At 38.9% G+C, this 21,119-nt stretch overlaps 1 protein-coding gene across 2 annotated transcripts in view; it reads right to left on the reverse strand.

Moving 5' to 3' along the window:
• The window catches only part of SLC25A21 (solute carrier family 25 member 21), a 318,179-nt gene extending 298,564 nt beyond the window's left edge, over positions 1-19,615 (reverse strand). Inside the window, exon 1 of one of the 2 annotated variants that reach the window (XM_063290059.1) lies at positions 19,186-19,615. In XM_063290059.1, coding sequence (XP_063146129.1) covers positions 19,186-19,252 — 67 coding nt within the window. In that variant the 5' untranslated portion in view covers positions 19,253-19,615. The remainder of the gene's footprint in view (positions 1-19,185) is intronic. The other variant, XM_063290058.1, reaches the window with a different exon arrangement.
• Between the last annotated feature and the right edge of the window lie 1,504 nt (positions 19,616-21,119).

A 21,119-nucleotide genomic window follows, 5' to 3' on the forward strand; every position in this document is an offset into this window, starting at 1 on the left:
GCTGCTGTGAGTTCTTGAAGGAAAGGTGGGGCAGACCCCTCTTTCCCGCAGCCTCAGTGCCCAGTACCAGCTTGCATCAGAGGATCATTCAAGGTGATGGCCCCGTTCTCAATTGTGCCAATGTGTGTCCTTTATCAGGCTGGAGAGAAGCTAATGATATTCAACTTTATATTATTCTCTATTCTCTCACTTAATGTGGCAACTCTCCATGTTTCAGAGATTATGGAAGAGCTGATTATTATTTTAAATCATGGTGCAAAATGTTACCAAATTTCTCTGGTGCTAAATTTTCAAAATCACACCTTTACTGTCAAGAACCTAATTCAGATTGAATTATGGGTCAGAATTACAAGACCTCCATTAAACGAATTCCTCCACCAAGAATTCCTTGGCAAGATATGAACCATCTTCCAATTAAAATGTTCATGTTATACATTACTCAGCTTCAAGGAAACTCGGTGCGTATTTTGCTTCTCTTTTTTCCTAACTAACAGATCTGGATTTAAGTATGTAATCAGTCTGTAGCATGAGCTTATTTCTGCTTATTCTGAAGAAAATCAGTGTATAGGAATTATTGATATGCAAAAAAAAAAAAAAACGAGAATTGCAGGGAAAGACCTGCAGACATTGTGTAAATATGTAGCTATTTTTATAAGATGCCACTCTGTATTTTGCTCCACTTGGTCAGGGAGGCAGAGGGTTCAGCCAGCAGAAGATGGAACAAAACCAATTTCAGTGTGGAATATATTTCTTTTATGAGGGTTATGTTTATAAAACACGTATTCATCATTTTCAAACCTGGCTTGGTTTTAGCATGAAAAATATTCACATTTTTTTTTTAGCAATGAATTCCCTTAATATGCATTCAAAAGTATGAGGCGTTACTTCTAATGGTGGTACAAAGCTACTACTTTACTTTGAATAAAAATGTGTCACTCCTTTAAAAGCCAAATTTCTTCTTTTAAAAGCATAATATTTTATAATGAATAGTACTGGTAGCTGTTCTGGATGTATCATCTCCTTGATTTTTATGTTTAGACTTTTGTAGCCAAAATGGCACCACCCGAGAATGAGAGAGAGAATATCCAAAGGCTTGGGGAAATCCTAAGATTTCCAGAAATGATTAAAGGGGGTGGGGGTGGGGAGATGAAGTGTGGAGGCAGGTATTCCAAAAAGAGAGCCATGAGGATTGAACATGCTCAGTGTTTAGTCAATATGCATTTTCAGAATGGGGAAAACTGAGTAGAAGAGGAAAAAGGAATGTATCCAGTATCCAGGAGGAGTATCCAGGAGGAGGGCGCTGGACATGCAAATCCCATTTGTTTAAAATGATCACCAATGTCATTATGGGGAAATAAAGCACATTTTCTTCAGCAAAATATACTTCCTTTGTAAACAGGTCTTTAGCACTATGCAAACCAACAATGCTTACATTTGCAACTTAGAATAGACGAATTAGATTATAGTTTGGTTAGGCAGTAACTTTTACAATGCAGACTAACTAAATCAAAGTACCAAAGTTTAATCTGAAATAAAATAATGAATTGAACAGCATTAACAGCAGTCAGAAAAAATATCTGGAGATCATCTTAAATTGCAGCTAGGTTGATTCATTACTATTCATCAAGGAAACAAACAAACAGAAAATGGTAAAAAGGCACCCCTGCCCCAAATCTCCACCAAAACCTCAACGATGCTATAGAAAAGAAAATGTACTATTTGTTTTGTTTGTAGCCCTTCTATTACTTATAACTCTAAACACAAAAATTAAGACTTGCTACCATCATCCTTGGGCTTTTCCATATGCAATAACACAATGTGGTCCTCAATTGCTTGTAGAGTCACTTGCAAACTATGTTAGCAGAATGCTACTAGGGCAATCTGTTTCATTGCCATTATGCTAGAAACAGCTCCGTGTATTTTACTAATAAGGCTTATGTATAAAACTAGCATGTATTTTAATAACACTCTACCACACTATGAAATGTGCAAGTTTAAACACTGTTTGTAGGAACAAAGGAAGTTGTGTTATATTAAGCAAGACTATATTCCTATATTCCTGTAGTAACATATGGCTGCGAGAGCTGGACCATAAGGAAGGCTGAGCGAAGGAAGATCGATGCTTTGGAACTGTGGTGTTGGAGGAAAATTCTGAGAGTGCCTTGGACTGCAAGATCAAACCAGTCCATCCTCCAGGAAATCAAGCCAGACTGCTCACTTGAGGGAATGATATTAAAGGCAAAACTGAAATACTTTGGCCACATCATGAGAAGACAGGACACCCTGGAGAAGATGCTGATGCTAGGGAGAGTGGAAGGCAAAAGGAAGGAAGAGGGGCCGACCAAGGGCAAGGTGGATGGATGATATTCTAGAGGTGATGGGACTCGTCCCTAGGGGAGCTGGGGGTGTTGACGACCGACAGGAAGCTCTGGCGTGGGCTGGTCCATGAAGTCACGAAGAGTCGGAAGCGACTAAACGAATAAACAACAACAAATATTCCTATATACATCATGTCTGGGAGCAGCTACTTGAGCAGTTTGTTGAGCAGTTTGTTGTGCAGAAAGTGGAGCAGTTTTCTCCCATTATCAGCTACTTGATTCTTATTTATTCTATTCATCTGATACAGCTTTATCCTGTCTTTCCTTCAGGAACTCAAGAAAGCTTACATGGGGACTCTCTCTTCATTTTATCCCAACAGACCTCTGGGATAGATAGGTTGGGCTAAGAAAGAATGACTCGGCCGAAGTCATCCAGTGATCTTCTGTGGCTCATGGTGGACTTAAACCCTGGCCTCCACAGTCCCAATCCAACTCTTCAACCACCAAACTACCCTGACTCTTTCAGCCAGAGAGGCCAGTAACTGAAAAGGCATGTGTCCTATCCAGTGCCAACTCAAGATTATATGGCACCCTTAGGCCACATTGACTGATGGTGCCGCCTCCCGCTGATGTGAAGGTTTGCATTTTTAGAATGATTCAGAAGGAGGGGCAGCATTGGCACTCCCTAAGATTTGACGCACTAGGCCAGTGCCTACTCAGCCTTAGCCTAAAGCTGGCCCTGTTCCTATCACTGAGCAATGACTCTGTACACTTGAGACCAAAATCTTATTCAGATGCTTATCTATCAAACGATGGCTTGGATAACAGTGAATTATCCAAGTGGGTCCAATTCCTCCTCACCCTTGCAAACTAGAATTAATGGAATATTTCTTGTTCTAATCAAACATAATACAACATTTTATCTGAATCCAAACACCAAGGTTTGATCAAATCCCTATAATCAGAACTGTTCCCTCAAATTACAAGTTGTCAACTGACATAATAATTCTGTTATGTAAAATATGACAGAGAGGAGAAAAGGAGGAGGACAGGTGTGCAAGATGTATTCCCTGATTTGGATTATGTGAAAACAAAATATTTGAATGCAGATAATGTCTAATCATGTTGATAAGTAGTCATTGTAGTCTTTCATGACAACTGCCAATCACTGACAGTTTTGGAAGTGTCAGATTAAGACATCTAAGCACGATATAGTGCTGAAATACACACCGAAGAGAGGTTTGGTACATGTGATTCAGTTCACCCAAATAACAATTTTGCAACATGACACATTTAAAATGCAATGCAAACATTTTTTTCCTTACAAATGGCGTAGAAATGTTTGGCTTGTTAAAAATCAAGGTCTATATGTTCTGTATTAACCCTCACCTTATATTCAGCAAATTTAATGCACAGAAGAAATTCAGTGGTGGAAACCAATAAATAAAAGTGCCTTTGGTGCAAGGAAGAAAGATTTGGTAAAAATAGAGCTGCAACAAAAGGAAGGAAAACAGAGTATCACTTCCTGGCTTCTCCAAATAGTTTCAGGGACTTCATCTCAGGAGGGAAGATGTTAGAAACTTCAAGTTTATTCCTCCAACTGGGAATGCAAGAAAGAAGTTGTGAGTAAATAAGGAACAGGACAGATTTCTTCCAGCTGGTGCCCTCTACATGTGTCAAACTTCACCTTCCAGAATTCTATGCCTGAAAGGGTATCTGCTGCAGATGTCCCAATTTCTTCGCACCCCAATACAATATGAGCAAACTGATTTTTTTTTCCTGAACAGAACCAACCACATGAACCAACATTTTCACACTGCAGAAAGAGGAGCCTATCAAGCCATAGAACTGATCTTCCTCTATGTGCCACTTAAGTTTGGCCATATAGTCTTACTTATTTGAGTTTGCGCTGCCTGACCACACCACTTCAGGCAGATCTCTGCAGTGACTCTTTAGAGAAGAGGGCCCAGTATAACCACACTTTGTTAGATTTGCCTCAACTATAGATCTCAAACTGAGGAATGCTAAGAACTGGGACAAGGAGGAGAGCACTAGATCAGTGTTTCTGAATCTTAGCAACTTTAAGATGTGTGGACTTCAACTTCCAGAATTCTGGGAGTTGAAGTCCACACATCTTAAAGCTACTAAGGTTGAGAAACACTGCACTAGATACTAGCTAGCCACCTGAATTCTCTCTGGTGTGATTGCTGCCACATCTAGCACAAAAAGGAAAAGAACAGAAAGCTATCTTTTCTAGTTGCAGAACATTATTCTCTCTGACCCCGTTATGTCCTTAATGACTCTTTCCAGACAGTTGTACAGGTGAAGAGGTACTGGATACTGCCCTGGTCTACAGCCGGACCAGCTCGCAACTGATCCTCTTAGTAAGGGAGAAGCATGGCTTGTTTTTTTAGAAGTATCCTGAAATCTGAAAGTACTTGCTAGGCAGTTATGCACCACTGAAAGAATTTTTTCACATGGAGGTGAAAAAAATGGGAAAAGCTGGACCAGTTTCTTGGTTGTCTTTCTGGCAGTGTTTGTGGCAGGTCTGGAGGGGGATAGCACAAAAGCTTTCTGTTCCCCTACCCCAGGGATGGCAGAAAATCTGCCTTATCCCCATCTCTCAGGCAACTGGCCACAAAGCAAATATAAAGATAGTCAAGGAGGCCAGCTTTCCTGGTCAGTTCCACAGTTCAGAAATGGTGTATATGGTGCAAGACATCAGCTCAAAGCAAATGCAAACACATTGATCAAAATGTGCGTTCTGCTTTAATTTTCAGAGGAAACAGAAGAGCTAATGCTTGGCACTAATTAAAGTGAAGTCTCCTGTTCCCTTTTCGCCCACCATTAGAGTTAAAATCTCAGGTTTGAAAATGTGTGCCCCCGCCAGACATAATCACCTGTGCAATATCCTTCTTGGGATTACAGGGTGGGAACGTAGATTTGCAGTGGTGCTGTAACGGTCAACCATCAGTCTGTAACCCTACCCTAATCCATTTTTTGGGTGGGGAAAAAAAAGTAAGACAGATGAAATAAGCGGATGTAATCGATTGGTGCGCAAAAGTTACTGGCCAGCAGAAGAAGAGACGAAGTTGAACAATAAGTAGTGGGTCTAATTCTCTGAATGAATGCTAGTAATTTAATAATAAATATAAATACCTGTCTAGAAATGAATTAATAATCGTTTATTTTTGTATATTATTTTTTAAAGGAAATACTGTACCTATTTCAGACAAAAGTGGAAAGTATGTCTGACAGCACAAGCAGCAATATTCAGCTCTCAAGAGCAATATACAGTTACTCAGTTGACCAACGATTTTATAAACTATCACAATCAAGATGGTAATTGTCATGGCCTCTGCTTGCTTGTATCTGGCTTAGCATGATGTGCAAACCAGGCCATTATCACTTCAACAACCCATGATTAAACAAATCTTGGCGTGTTTGTAGTTTTACGTTTCATTTTCCTCATTTACCATTTTCTCTTATCCCTTATGTACCCCCATCTCAGAAAGCTACTCTATGAATCTAAGTGGACTGTAGTCCACAGAAACATTTGACATGCTGAATTTGTTAATTTTTTCCCCACAAGACTGTTGTCTTTATGGAAATAAGACATCTGAATCATGCAGAGTTAATCATTTTGAAAGTTTCAGGTTAAAAGATATATTTCTAATGGGATAATTATTGCAATTGTTCTGTATTTTAACATTTTAAAATCCAACATATATATCTATTTTGTGACCTTAAACAGTCAATTACAGAAATTCTAAACGCATTGTTTAAAAGTTTTATTAAAATCAGTTGGACCTACTTCTAAGTAAACACAGTTAGAATTCTTCTGTTTATTCAGAGAATTAAATTATAAAATATTTAACATTTGAAATTAGAGAGCCTTCTACTGTCAGCACTATAAAAAGCTCATTGCAAACTTTTACCATTTTGGGAAGGGAAGAAATATATATGACATGGCAAACTTGCATTCAAATTCAAGTGACTTCAAAAATCTGTTTCTCATTTAACTTTTCCAGCCAGAAACTTTATTTTCATATGTAAACAACTGTTGCATAATCAGAACTTTTCTAAAATACAGACTGATGCAAAAAGAAGTATTTCAAAATGTTAAAAATTGTATTTAATAAAGTGGTATGCTTCGAAGATAAAACATTGATTAGTTTCTGCACTCAAACAGTCTCACTTATAAGGAAAGATTTTAAGGAAAATTTAATCTGGTGTCCAAATATAACATTACTTTAAACATGAGGTCATCTAAACATCTGTCTCCAATATATCCATAGGGATTTAAATCAAAAGTCTGCTAAACATGTACAATCATTTAGAAAATAAATAACAGAACAAATTTACTCTTGATTATGATTATCATGCATTTTAAGAGGAAACATTTATTCTAATAAGAAAAATCTGAATTTAAAGTTTATTGACATTAAAATAAAATAGTTTCTTTCCAAGAATATGACATTGATTTATATTTACTCTAATCCTGAGTAATATCCACAATTCAATACTTGAGAAACAAGGCCTATGCTTTGACAATTTTAGTATTTTGGGGCTCTGTTAATATTACAATAGTAGAACTGAGTGACCACCAAAACATTTATCTTTCCAAAGCAACTGGAAGCATAACTTCAACCTTAGATCCACTTTTTCTATCTAGTGCCTTCAGATGGGTTTGGATTGCAATTTCTGGAATTCCTAGGCAGAATGGCTGCTCCAGTATATCCAAATGGCACCAAGTTTGGAAAGATGGCCTAAGTCATCCCGCTGGCAAGAGACAAGATGAGGCAGGAGTGCCATTTGACTAGAGCAGATCAAAGGGAGTGGCAGAACAGCACCTCCACTTGAGAAACCCCAGTTCCATCTCCTGCCAAACCCCTGGATTCAATTCTCCTCTGGTCTTCGTGATGCCATGAACAAGCCAGCAACTAAGGTTAGCACAGATATTTTATTTTTCATTCATTTCAATGTAAGTTAAAAGTAAAACAAAACAAATACCGACACAGAAACAAAAAAACAGCTTCAGACTGGTTTTTTCTTACCTCTTGCTCTGGCCACTTGTGAGCTAGAAGTGCACTGTGTCTCAGAGTGGATCTCTCCTTCTACCCGTTTTGATTGCTCTGCTCATCCTCACTTTAGTAGACAAATGCAGTTTTATCCTCTATGCACTTCCTAATTCCATAACACACAGTGTGATTTTATTTAACTCTCCAACCAAAGCAGTGGCATGTAAAATAAAAGGGAAAAAGAAAGTGATGCTTGAGTGGCAGCAAATCCACTAAGTTCCATGTCAAATTATTCACCTCACAGAATTTAGTCAGACCTTTCCTGTGTTATTTATATGTATCTGCCACTAACCCAGGGTAAGAGACAGGAAAAGGCAGAGACTTCTCAAGAAGCCAAGGTCCTTACATAACAGAGGTAGTGCAGAGCACTGAGGAGCAAGTAGGCAACCTTCACCTTTGCTAAAATATTTGGACTTAGGGATATTTATTTACTGTATTTTAGTTCAGTGATAACTGAAGTTCTCTTGGTGGACCACAAAGCTATTTAACATACTTGGCATAAATAAAAACACCCTTTCAGTGGTAGCTCCACACTTGTGGAAGACCCTTCACAAAGGCTTCCCCACAGCCTTATATTATGGTCTTTTTTAACGTTTGGGGAAAACTTTTAGAATCTCAGGCATTTTAAGAACCATTTTGCATTTTAGAACATCAGAATTGCATTCCTATTTCATCATTGTGAATGTACACTTGCTTATTGCCATTATTATTGCTCCTCCTGATTTTCATTGTTTTGAAATTTGTTTCCTTTTCACTGGTTTATATTATCTTTATATTGTTTCACTTTTTATCTTGTTTCTGTTGCTGATTTTTCATTGTATATGTAAATAGAGGGGGGAAAGATAAAAAGAAAAGGCGAAAAGAAACCATAAAAGCATACATCTCTCATGCGCTAAACAAGACAAACCATGTCTTCTTCTACAATTAAATTATTCATTTAAATCAGTTTACTTAACAACAAGAAACAAATGGGAAATTAAATATATAAACAAGTATATGCAATCCAAATTTTAAAACAGTCCTGGCAGGAAAACTACACTGGAATATAGAAAGAGAAATGAATTCTTCAGATTATATAACTGATGAGGAATGGTTGCCCCTCCAGTTTTGCAATATCTGGGGTTTGACTGCAAATGGAAAGTACCTATATTCATTGTCCTCAAAAGAACATAGGCATCTAAACTCATTAATGAATCTTCTGAATTGAATTTAATATATTAAACTTCATCCAAAAAGTGACAACTATAACACAGGACTGCATCATATGAAATGCTGTACTTTAAGCCCCAGATCTCCAGTTGTCCAGTAGTGACTCCTGCCGTTTGGAACAATCTTTCCCCCGGTGTACTTTCAGCCCCAACTCTGTAGGCCTTTTGAATGGCAGTGAAGGACTGGCTCTTTCCCAGCTGATGAGCTAAAGAAGATTTAAATTCTGATCACTATTTGTTTTATTGTTGGAGTAAGAGATGTGTTGTTTTGTATTAGCTGATTACGGTTTTTCTTTCTTTTCCTTTTGTATGCTATCCTGAATCACCTGGTCTGAGTTGGGAGGCCATAGAAATCCTTTAATAAATAAGATTGAACCCATTCATCTTATTCCGAAAAATTTAGATATAGTATATTCTATATATTCTTGCAGATTCTATTCTACAATGTATAAATTGTTTTATAGGTTTATTATGTTGTAAAGAGATATTAAAACATCCAGTATTACACAAAGTTCTGAAGCACTTAGGGCTGCAGGCTCACATCAAGACATCAACATTGTTTTAAGTGAAGATACCACTACTCTACACTTCTCAAGATGGAGTTGGCAGGTGATGTTTGACCATCTGCTACTGGAAGAAAATGAAGCTAACCTCTAAGTAATGACCTGCAAATAATTGTTTGGTAATGTAGCAAGCAAGTCAGCAAGCAATCCGAAGACTTGATTGAACCACCCCTTCAAATCAAGTATGAGGCAGTTTAAAGCACTGAAGCAAACCACATCCCTTTGAATCACTATGCAGAGATCTGAAGGCAATTGAGGTATTTGATTACTTTATGGCCTTATGAAGTCTCAGACATTTAGTGTATGGACAAAACAATTGACAATGGACATTCTGATATTGACACAAGTAGCCAACCAATGGGTTTTATCACTTCCCAAATCCTGTTGATCAGGTCAAATGAGAAATATATGTTCTGATGTCTCACTCTTCTGTTAGAATGTGTTGCGGGGGAGGAAGGGAAAGAAAAAAAATCAGGATTTATTCTGTAGCTTTAAAAAGTGTTTATTTTACTTGTATGATCATCTTTCTCTAAGCCATTTATCCTTATTCTTCATTAAATCTCAGTCTATTCTCTATATTATAGTTAGTCTTGTGTCTGCAGTTTTTCAGCTAATTCATTTTTCAGGGCAAGTGCCAGATAGTTCCAGCATAAATGTCCCAAAGATCTAACTTTTCGGATAACTAAAAAAGCTCTCCTCTTTTATCCATCAAATCTCTAATGATTTTACTCAAAATGTATTGCTACTAAGTGACAGCTTTTTTAATGTTTTCATTAATATCCTCTTCTCATAAAAATGGAATTTTAATATCTCATTTTGCCATTAGTCTACTTTTTACATCAAGTTAAAAATGATATTCCATATTCACCTGCAAACCCATCACAGAAGGAAAAAGTGTTTTCTCAATTTACTATACAGTATTAAAATAGCATTATACTGCCATCCAGTGGCCAGTTTAGTAGATGTGTGATAAAACCCTCTTAATGCGTGAATTTCTCTGTTGGAATCCGTAGCAACTAACACTGCAATTATATGCAAGTCTATTCAGAAGCAAGTCAATATGACTTATTCTCAGGTAAATAGTAGGTATTGTATGTAGAGTTGTGGCTTAGGAATATAATTGTAGTAAGCAAAATTCTCTACTTTGAACATTATGAAACAACAGTTTCATAAAAATGAAAGAACTTTAAAGCCAAAGAAATACATTCTTGCAGACTGGCTCAGATATATGTGATTAAGGTTAATTAATGGACCATAAACAAACACTGAGGAAGTCTCTCCCTAATACATTATTTCAGATAAGCCAAACAAAATTCAGTGTCGCTGTTGAGTAGCAGTAATCATTTTTGCAAATATCCATTTGCATACAGCAATAAAGTAGTTTGAATGAAAAGCACAATGCCATTCATAACTAATGATTACCTAGTCAAACCACAAGTTATAGTTAATATTGGTGTGCTGCTGCTACTCTTTACTTTAAAGAGGCAAAAGCGTAGAGATGCCATACAGAGGCTGAGGGCCTAAGCTCTTCTACCCTCCATCCATACCCCTTCTATGCTTCAGCACTGCATGTTTAAACAACAAAAGTTGCCAAGACCCCATCTGCTATAAGAACTGGGCTGGCTGAGCAGTGTTGCCCTGACTGTTCCCTGTTCTGCTCCTAAACTAGTGTGGGAACCTGACTTTTAAGGAGGAAGATCTGCCCGCTGTCTGGTTTTCACTAATGAAGCATTTGCAGAAAGGCAGTGCCAGAGGCTACTAGATAGTGGGCACAGCCCAACAGAGGAAGAGATCAACCATGGGAAAGGGAAGTTTGTTGGTCTTTTTAAAGCAAAAGATCAACATGTAGTAGTCCAGCTTCATATAAACACGTTATTAAACCCCCCTGAAGAATTAAATCTGGCAAAGGCAAAGGTATATTTGCAGAAAATAGGACAGCTGTGTTTATATGCTAAGCCAGGCTTTGCTTAACTACACATTTCTGAATAAACCATGAATACTTGGGTTTGTGTAAAACACCTGCTAAGCTGTAAAGAAAAATACTACACAGAGTTCACAAATCATGTTAAGCTATAAGCAAATAAATACAAAGCTATAGAAAAATGGAATTCCAAGAGCTCTGTGACACCCTAGAATGATATAAAGACATGAAAATAATGCTGTGAAGATGGACAAGTAGAGTTCTGTTAACAAGAGTCGGCTCAATACTCAGCAAGACAGAAGTAAACCAGCAGTGACTGATCTAGGGCTGGCTGGGTAAGGGTAGGATTCTGACATCTGGCCAGACATGAGGGTTACTCATTCAGATTTAAACTTCATCCCCAAAATTTATTTTTTCTTCGTTGAAAGGAATTGCTGCCAGTAGTCACCTAAGCAAAACATACCACTGTTATTAGGAGCAATACAAGAGAGATCACAAAATTCATATGTCACCTGAATTGTTGCTATTATTCATATTTCTATTCCGTTCTAGTTCAATGGCTTAGACATTTAGGTTAGATTCATAGCCTGCCTTTTCTCCAAGAGTTCTGGATACAATACATACTACTACTACATCCCCATCCATTTTCCCAGCACAACCACTCTGAGAGTTTGAATGGACTAAGAACAATGACTAGCCCCAAATCATCCAGGATTCTGTGACTGAAGGTCAATTTAAACTGGGACTTCCTGGGCCTAATTTAACACCAACACTGTTGGAGACCTGAATTCAGTAGGAATCCTTGTTAAGAGTGCTTCTGAGCACGTGGAGTGTTAAAAGAATACCAACTAATTAAGTAGCAGCAGGTCCTATTTAAAAATAATGAAGTGTTCATAATATTTGGTTGTCTTAGATTCAGATGATAGGTTTAGCCCAGCTATCAATGAATAGTAACAGACACTCATTAAATTTGAAGTGAAAGCGAGGTTCATTAAGAAATACATCAGGCTACTTCTGTTTAAACTACATTTTGAAGAGAGGAAAGCAAGAGAGAAAGAGGGCCACAGCTGAGAAGTCACAAAGACAGTATATGAAGACCCTTCCCTAGTGGTCATACATACTACTTCCTAATCGATTTGCTCTAGTGGTCAAAAAAAGCTCATAGTTGCAAAGATATGAACAATCACACTTATATCAGAAAGAACTTAAGAATCTTGCAAGATGCCTATGATGTCCCTGCAAAGAGTTTAATTAATGCTCATGTGGACGGAAATTACTTTTTATCATTTGTTAGATTTTTGCTTGTTTTTCATCCATGAAATACAAAGTGGAGAATAGAGCTGAACTGGGTTCTCTTTTGGTTCTTGTCCAACCACCACCAGTTACGTCTTTGTTATATTATAAGTTTCGCTATAAATTAAACCTGAAGGAAAATTTATTTTTTTTAAAGAATTTTATTAAATTTCAGAAAAAGATAAAAGATGCAGAAAAACAAAAAACTACAAAAAAAGAACTTAAAAAGTGTGAAAACACAAGAGAAAAATGTTAAATAGGTTACAAAGAGAAGTGACTTCCAACTTTAAGCGTCAAGGATATAAAGCAATTTCCCATAATCAATCCCTTACTCTATATTAAACCAAAATCACATTTCTACCAGTCAATCCCTTAGAACATTATAAAAATCACTAAATACCATTGCTCCCTCAACTTATATATATAAAAAAAGAAAAAATATAAATCACCTAGTCAACTTCCCCTCCCAAATAACAATTACTTAATTATTCCCTTCCTACTACTTTTCTATACATTCCTGTCTACTATAAAAATCAAAAATAAAAAAGCCTGTAAATTGTCTGCCATTATAGTTAACAATACAAGAAACATGAATTAATATTATTTTTTTAAAAAAACTTAATAATCATAATACCAAAAATTAACAATAAGTTTTTTATTTATCTATTTCATATGGCATAGCAGAATACAGCATTATTGCATAAAAGTTCACAGAATGATATATAAAATGTATATAAAATATAAAACACTGGGACAGTAGATTATTTTAAAAACATGCAATACGAATAATGAGTAAAATTATAAATAGAATTAAGTTACGCATGAGCAGTTACTAGAGTGGCTAAGCATATGGCCAAATATCTAGACCGTTTAGCCATTGGACAGCAGTGCCCTTAAGATGATGTAGTTCTTGCAGGGAGCCAGGGAACCTTCTGAGTGGGCATTCCATCGCAATGTGATGTAACATTTGCGGGACATTCCCACAGTCACAGTTAGGATTATTGACCAGCCCCCGTTTTTGTTTCCAATATTGGCACCTGCCATGATTACTACAAATCCGGTTCAGCGCAGTCCAGTTTTTCCTTAGGAGATCAAAGCCGTAAGGGCGTTGTGCTGGATCAGACACTAAGTTAAACAGATCTGGATTAGAAGTTGTCCACTCCTGGCGCCATGCTGACTCAATGTCAAAGTCTTCTCTAATTGCTGGTGCACTAATTGGGGTGCAACGTAGACTAGCCTCCGCGTGGTGCACCCAGGGCAATGTGACTTGTCACAGCTAAATAGTCTACACATCTGGGTGCTGGACCTTACAAGGATTTCCCAGCAAGAAAAAGCAGCCTGAACATCAAAAATAAAACAATAAGTAAAATCATCCAAAAACAAAAGACCATCCAGATAAATATTTCTGGTCCCTTAGCCCACTTCAAAACAGACCAAAGTATTTACATAACCCCATAATAAGCACAGAGCTATTTTCTTAAAGAAATCAAACAGCCCAACTGCCCCCCTCAAAAACTTCAACTTCTCTTCAAAATACCTCCCATACATAATAACTCCTTCTTTTCCATAACATTCCATCAGAAAGTCAAATTCACGCATGTCTTGCAGCTCAATTTCTCCATTTAAATTCTTCAACTCAGCATTGTCAGTTTCATCCAGGATTTCAACAGAAGCCTGAATCTCCTTCTTAGGAGAGAGAATTCCATCGCTGTTAAATTCTTCCATTTCATCCACAACATCCCCTACCAGATGGCACATTTAAAACCACATATTTTGCACAATGCTCTGAATGTCTTGCATAAAAACTTGACAGGAATCAGAAAGAATCTGCTTAATATCTGCTTTAGTGTCTCTATGAAAGTCAGCGAGAGCCTGGTTAAGGTCTTCCATGTCTGAGGCAGTAGATTATGGCACCCCCTAGATACTTAACTGGCAGAAGTAAAAGGTAACGGAAAATTTCCGAACTGAGTTAAGATAAGGTAACAGACAGTTCCTCAGGGAAAGTAGCGACAGGAAAGTAAAAGTTCAGAACAGCAGATGTAGGAGAAAAGTTAATTAACACAAAAATAGTAACAGGGAGAGAGTAACATACTCTCAACTCTCCTTAGTGTTGGACAGAAAGCAAAATCCAAAGCTTAAATTTTTCAAAAAAAAATTAATCACAGAAATAACGATAAGCACCAAGAGAGATAATGTCTCCTTAATGTAGAAAGCCTCTCTTAGGATACAAATACTTAAAAATATATCTCTGTAGAAATAGGGTGGCTGGACTTAACATCCCTTTAAGGTTGCAGCGTGCTTGGAAATGGTGACATCCCAGCCTCCCGGTGAAGTCTTAACCATCAATTGTGAATGCTGCTTATGGTCCCCTGGCTGCAACTTGCCATCTGGAGGACGAATGGATCAATTCCGAGCATTTTCCTTGATCCGGAAAAACACTCCTGGGCTTCAGGAGAAACCAGCCTGAGCCCCCAAAAAATGGGCGTGATGCCAGTTTTGCCTGCAGAGCTTGCGGGCAAAGCTGTTCAGTCTACCATGATCCCACCGGAAGACCCTGAAGGAAAATTTATTTAAAAGTTGTGACATTCTGACATGTGGCAAAATGAAAGCAGTGCAACTGGAAGTAAAAATTGTTTATTCTGATATGCTTGAATTGTAATTTTCTTGGATGAATCTTACACATGTTTACTTGGTCTTTGTATAACTGAAGTGACAAACGTGACTTCCACAAAGCAAGTGAGAACTGAAAAAACATGTTCCATGGGCCAGTGTTTATTTCTTTTGTTCAGGAAAGAAGATGGGAGAGCACCTTTCTGATATGACGACCTACTATGGGCCATTGAGCAAGTACTGTAAATGAAGTGCAAAAATGCATGGAGAGAAGAATCAAAACCAAGGAAGATGTGCAAAAAGAGGGCAAGACTAGAGCACCAGGGCTATGGAGCCACATTCACCTTGCATATGGGCTATCCTACCATAAAGCACCAACTTCTTCCTCATTCTTGAGGTATCTGCAGCCTGCTTTTAGCTTCTTGGTTGACACATTTGCAATCTCAACATATTGTGTTCATTTACTTCAGTCAGGCTATAGAAATCAATTTACTTATTACTTCCAATACTTCCCACAAAATCACTAACTCTTTTAACTGCTCAAAATCCTGACATGGCCTTCAACAAACTAGACATATATTTAAGACCATAGATAATTATAATAGTAAATATGCATAGTGAAGCAATTTCAAAAGTATTAGTTTTTTAAATAGAGGGTTACATTTGAAAGCAGAAAAATAAATTCTGCAATACACGTTATATTCTTCATGCTATTTAGAATCCAGTTCATACATCTGTCACTTTATAAAGCTTTCCAGAAGAATCATATTGAAACAAGGAAAAATGGTGAGATAAATTTTCTCTAGCAGAAAGAAAATCAAAAAGTACCACACTGAGATAAATCAGTATTTCTTCAACAAAATGAACAAAGCAACTGAGTTATGATTAGATTGTTTCTGGTTCAGTACCTTGTAGAAACCCAACTACTATGGTTTGTAAACAATGATTTATGGCTTATCACAATGGATGAACCCTGCCATTATAGCTTATTAGAATGACAGTTAAGCAAAGTATGGTCCAATGTGATTGTGAACCAGCCATTATTGGATTAACAAATATCAGAATGATAGTAATGTAATCTGGAATGATATCAAGCTCTTCTTCATGGTGCAATAAGCAAAACTAGAGAGAGAGAGAGAGATAATATTCAAGCTGAACATTTTTGAAATATAGGAACACATAGCCAAAGATGAAAGATAACTATACCAAAAAATCTACATTTTTTAAAATGTTGAATTTTCTTCTGCCTCCCATGAACATCGCTAAAGAATTTTTCTTGCCATCTTTGGCAAATTGTAGGTAACAGAAAGATAGACCAAGGCTGTTCTCATACAATGTATTGAATTAGTGGAACACATTTTAGTCAAGCACATGTATGAGAAGGATGATTTTCATAGCTTTAATATCAATAGATGAATGCAGTTAAAATCATTCAAATATCTCTTTTTTCAATCCCATGTTCAAAAGAATCAAGAATCTGATTCTAAATATTTATTGCAATATTAATGTACTGCTGAAAAATAAAGATTGGAACATATTTAATTCTACCTGGTCATCATCCACCACAGGACTCCAAATATCTCTGAGTTATAGCAGTGTCAAACTCCTTGACCCAATCAATTCCCTTTGCAGCATCCTGGCCCTGTTGCCAGCTATGCATTAGAAAGAGAACGTTCAATTCCACCTACATACGTACAGCAGTATCCCTACTTCATTCAAATCTTCCCCTTTTAATATGTGCAAGCCATACAGTGGGGATAGTCTTATGTGGCCTGCCGCAATTTTTTAAAAAGTCAATAAATTAACTGCCACCACCCCAAAAGACCCCATTGCCAAGCACCTCCAACATCGTCAGGCCTCACCACCACCGCCAGCCCCAGTGCCACTGCTGCTTTGCTAATCACCAAACTGCTGACTGGTACACCAGGTTTCTTTTGTGGCCCGCAGTTATTTTTAATTTATCAGTGTGGCCCTTTCCCCTCTACAAGTTGTGCAGGCCTGACTTATATTATAAAGTTATGGAAAGACAATCTCTCTTAGCCTCGATTTTCACATCTTGCATTATCGGCATTATTTCTCTATCAACCCCTAACCATAATACATGGATTATTTCGCTCAAAGAATGGCAATGTATTTTAAAACTTAAAACATCAAAGAAATAACATCTTTTCCAAACAAGAGAGGAGTTTGGAAGAACATATTTCTGTCTTTGTTCTCATTCTTCTACAGAGTTGGGGACCAATGTTGCCCAGCTACCAGAAACATTTGAATCTATTTAAGAAGCTCCAACGTTGTCAGTTTCTATTACAGTATCCAGTTATGAAGAGACCTATAAATGTATCAACAAGAATTTATTAAGCTAGGATCTTATCACATGGTGTGTACACACAGCTTGTCACGGTTCCTTTTGTGAATAATCCAAACCATCAGCCCACTGAGAGTTAGACAAAAAATATGGGTCCTTTTAATGCATTTAAATGATTTTTTTCCACCAGGCCTGGGGATCCCCTGGTAGCAAGGGAGCCCACATGTTGGCTGCACCATGTATAACATTCTGATTTTAACCCTCTCACGATCTTGTTCTTATTGTATTTCATTATTTAATTGTTTCAGTGGTTTTATAATAGGGTTTAATTGTTAGTTTTATTGTACACTGCCCAGAGTTACCTTGTGTGAGATGGGAAACTTCCTCCCCAAGTAGGCTCTGTCCTCACCTACTTTTTGGAGGCCAACTCTTGCCACGTCATACAAAGCCTGATGCTACTCTCAACTTGACAGAACTTATAGATAGAACTATACAATCCTATGGACTACTGAAAATTAACCTCAAAGTTTCATGGTGCTACATTGCTGTCTACCACGGCATGAAAGATACTTTGCAGAAGTGGGACTAGGGAACACCACAGCAGTGGATCCCCTATAATTTCAGGCCTAGCTGGCTCTCGCTGGAAAGGGCAGGTGATATATGTGGCTATGAGTTCACACTCAGATTGTTACCAGCCTTCATTTCATCTTACCTTCTGGATGACATAGCTAACAGGCCCAAAGTAGGAAAACAGCAATTTTGTGTCCCAGAGATAGACACTGCCCTCCAATCCTCATCACCAAATCCTAACCCCAACTTTCAGGCAACATAGGGCTAAGCCTGCATTCCAAAACATGTAAAGGAATGGGAACAGACACAATGCTATAGCTAAGTGATAAAGCCCACACACTTTGCATGTAGCAAACCTCTTATCACACACGAGGAGGGCTGAAAGAGCCCCCACGTGATCCGCAGAAGATCCAAGCAAGGAGCTTCAACTACTAATGGCCTGTTTGACCCTTCCTCCTATTAAATCCCTTTAATTCATCTCACATTTCTGAAACTATGTTTACCTGTCATGGGCACCTAGCATCTCCCCCCCCCTTCTCTTTTGCTGTTCTGATTCACAGCATTTGTGCACCACCTTCCACAGCAAAATCTTCCAAAGCAGTTACAGCATCTTAAAACATAACATTATAGTATAGTGCAACATACATTCTAATAATCATTCATAAACACAGGTACATAAATTAGATATAACACTGCATATTGCAGGTTCAAAGGATCTGGGTTCCACAAGTCCAGGCGATCACTAGATCGCAAAATTAGTTTTCTGTATATCCGGGTGGCCGGATTTTTTCGATCCAGATCTGGTGGCCTTAGTCATCAGAAAATGAAATACAATCTCAAAATCACCGGCTTGCTGATTTAAGAAAGGTAACCCTTAATAACAATCCGCTTTCAACTACCTACAGAAGCCACTAATTCCTCTGAGTAACTGTCAGCCGTGCATCAAGCTACAAACCCTTTTTTAAAAGTCTGCTCTACAAGACACGTTTAGGGAAAAGCTCCATCCACTTCCACGGAGTTTAGTTTGGCGTAACACGGATCGGCTCAGCCGAATAGAGCAACAGGGCCGAGCGGAACGCACAGCGACGCCGAGCCGCCGCCGCTCACTGCTGGATGCGCTGAAAAGGGAAGGGCGGACCCGAGAAGCTCCGGAAGGGGAGCCCGTTGCTTGGAGGAGGCGGGCCTAGCTGAACGCGGAGCCGCGGGAGAGACGCTGAAGTGGGAGTGATACTTCATGGCCCCAGGAGACGCCGGGGGGGCTTCAGGCCTGCGCGGGAGGCCCCGAGGGCGCGCGAGGATCGAGTAAGCGGGCTTACCTGCGGAGCCACCAGCGACGATTTGGTGCGACGCCTCCTGCCAGAACTTCCTGGGTTTCGCCGTCATGGTCAACCCCTCGTGTGGAAGGAAGAGGAGGCAGAGCCACGGGAAAGCGCTCCGCGCGGCTGGGGCTGGAGGAGGAGCAGCAGGAGCGGGGCTACGACTTCAAAGCTGGCGAGCAGGAGCGCCTCCTTTAGCGCGCGGGTGAGGCGTCCCCCGGGCACGGAAATAGTATCTGGGAGGAAAAGGGAGGGAGCAGGCTTAGCGGAGTCGAGTGCCCGCTGCACCCTCGCATGATGCGCCCGTGACTGTCCTTGCTCCAAAGCCCGCCCGGCCTGTAACCTTTCTGCTGAACGGCTGGGCTCTGTGCCATCACTAGTCCAGTGGCTGGAGCTTCTGCCCTGTGAAAGGAATGAGGGACAGAATGAAGCGCCCTTCCACATCCCGGGTCAGGAGTGCCAGGCTGCTGCCCGACTGAGTTCCCCTTTTCATAACGTCGGGACGGACCCGTTTTGTTGCTTTTTTTCTCCCCCCTCCCCCGGAACCTCGGAGAAACCAAGGAAGACCAACTTAGGCAGTGAATTGGAGGAACGCTTCTGGACGATGCTCCTGTCGTGTTTTGGTAGAGGGAAATCCAGGTCTATGATTTTTTTTTCCCACTAATCTAGTGCCCCATCCAGTTGTGCCAAAATTCAATTCCTACTACTGTAGCCATCATAAGTGTTAGATGGGGATCTTGGAAATTGTGGTTTAAAAATGAGGGTGCAGGTTAAGGAAGCTTCCACTAAATTGGTGATAAAAGTTCTCACATCCCTTTTCAAAAGCAGCGTTACCCTGTGAAACAAACCCTGTGAAAAAAAAAAGTCCCTCCGGTGGGAGGAGATGGGCAGTGACAATTTGATAAATAAATAAAAATAAACTTATTTAAATAACCTACTTCTACAAGTTACTAAGTATGTCCTCACTCCACCGAATGTGCCCATATACACCCACCTTGCTGCTTAGCAGACTCCCTATCCCATATACTTGTTTACATTTTTAAACAAGGTTTAATTAAAAAATAGGATGCTGATGGCTTCTGAACAAAGACCCCACCTCGCTTGGGGTGGGAGGGGGGATAGTCAATCATGGGGGTGGTTGGCACCATGAAGTGGCCCCAAGGAATTTATATTTTATATAAATTTCAAATATTTTTATATTTTATATTTTTATTTTTATGATGAACTTGTTTTTATGATTTTAATCTCTTTTAATTGAATTGTAAACTGCCCAGAGTCACTTGCGAGATGGGTGGTGCAGAAATGTGAGAAATAAATAAATACTACAAAGCATAATGCCAGCTTTCCGAGTCATCTTTACAGTATTTGCAAGAATGCTTCTGATTCTCCAGTGGATCCATGAATTCTCTTTGATTATAAATCGTTCAGAAGTCTGTCCACCTGCAAGGAAAAATCAAGTTAATGTGAAGAGCACAACATATTTTCAAAATTCCAGATGTGCCCACTAGCCTATAACCATTGGAAACCACTGGACTAGCTGGTCCCAACAAGTTTGCTGCTGGGCTGCTTTTGCGATGAAAAGATAGTACCAAAACCAGAGAAAATTGTGTCACTGAAAATTACTTACAGTCACTCATGCCTTCATCACCTTCCAATTGGATTATTGCAATCTGCCATCGAAGAGCAATAGGAAGCTACAGCTGGTCTAGAATGCAGTGGCTTGCTTAGCCACCCTTGTAATGCTTCTGCTTTGAGAGCTGAACTGGTTGCCACTTGGCTTCTTGGCACAATTCAAGGTCTTGGTGGTCACCTTTCAAGGCCTTCATGGTTCAGGGCCTGGATATCTGCAGGACCACCTTTTCCTAGTAACATGGTCTGCCCAATTAACTCAAGTAGGACAGGCTCATTCTGAGTCCCTTTTCTCCGGAACTGCC

Source organism: Candoia aspera, chromosome 1, assembly GCF_035149785.1.
Source record: "Candoia aspera isolate rCanAsp1 chromosome 1, rCanAsp1.hap2, whole genome shotgun sequence".
NCBI lineage: Eukaryota > Metazoa > Chordata > Lepidosauria > Squamata > Boidae > Candoia > Candoia aspera.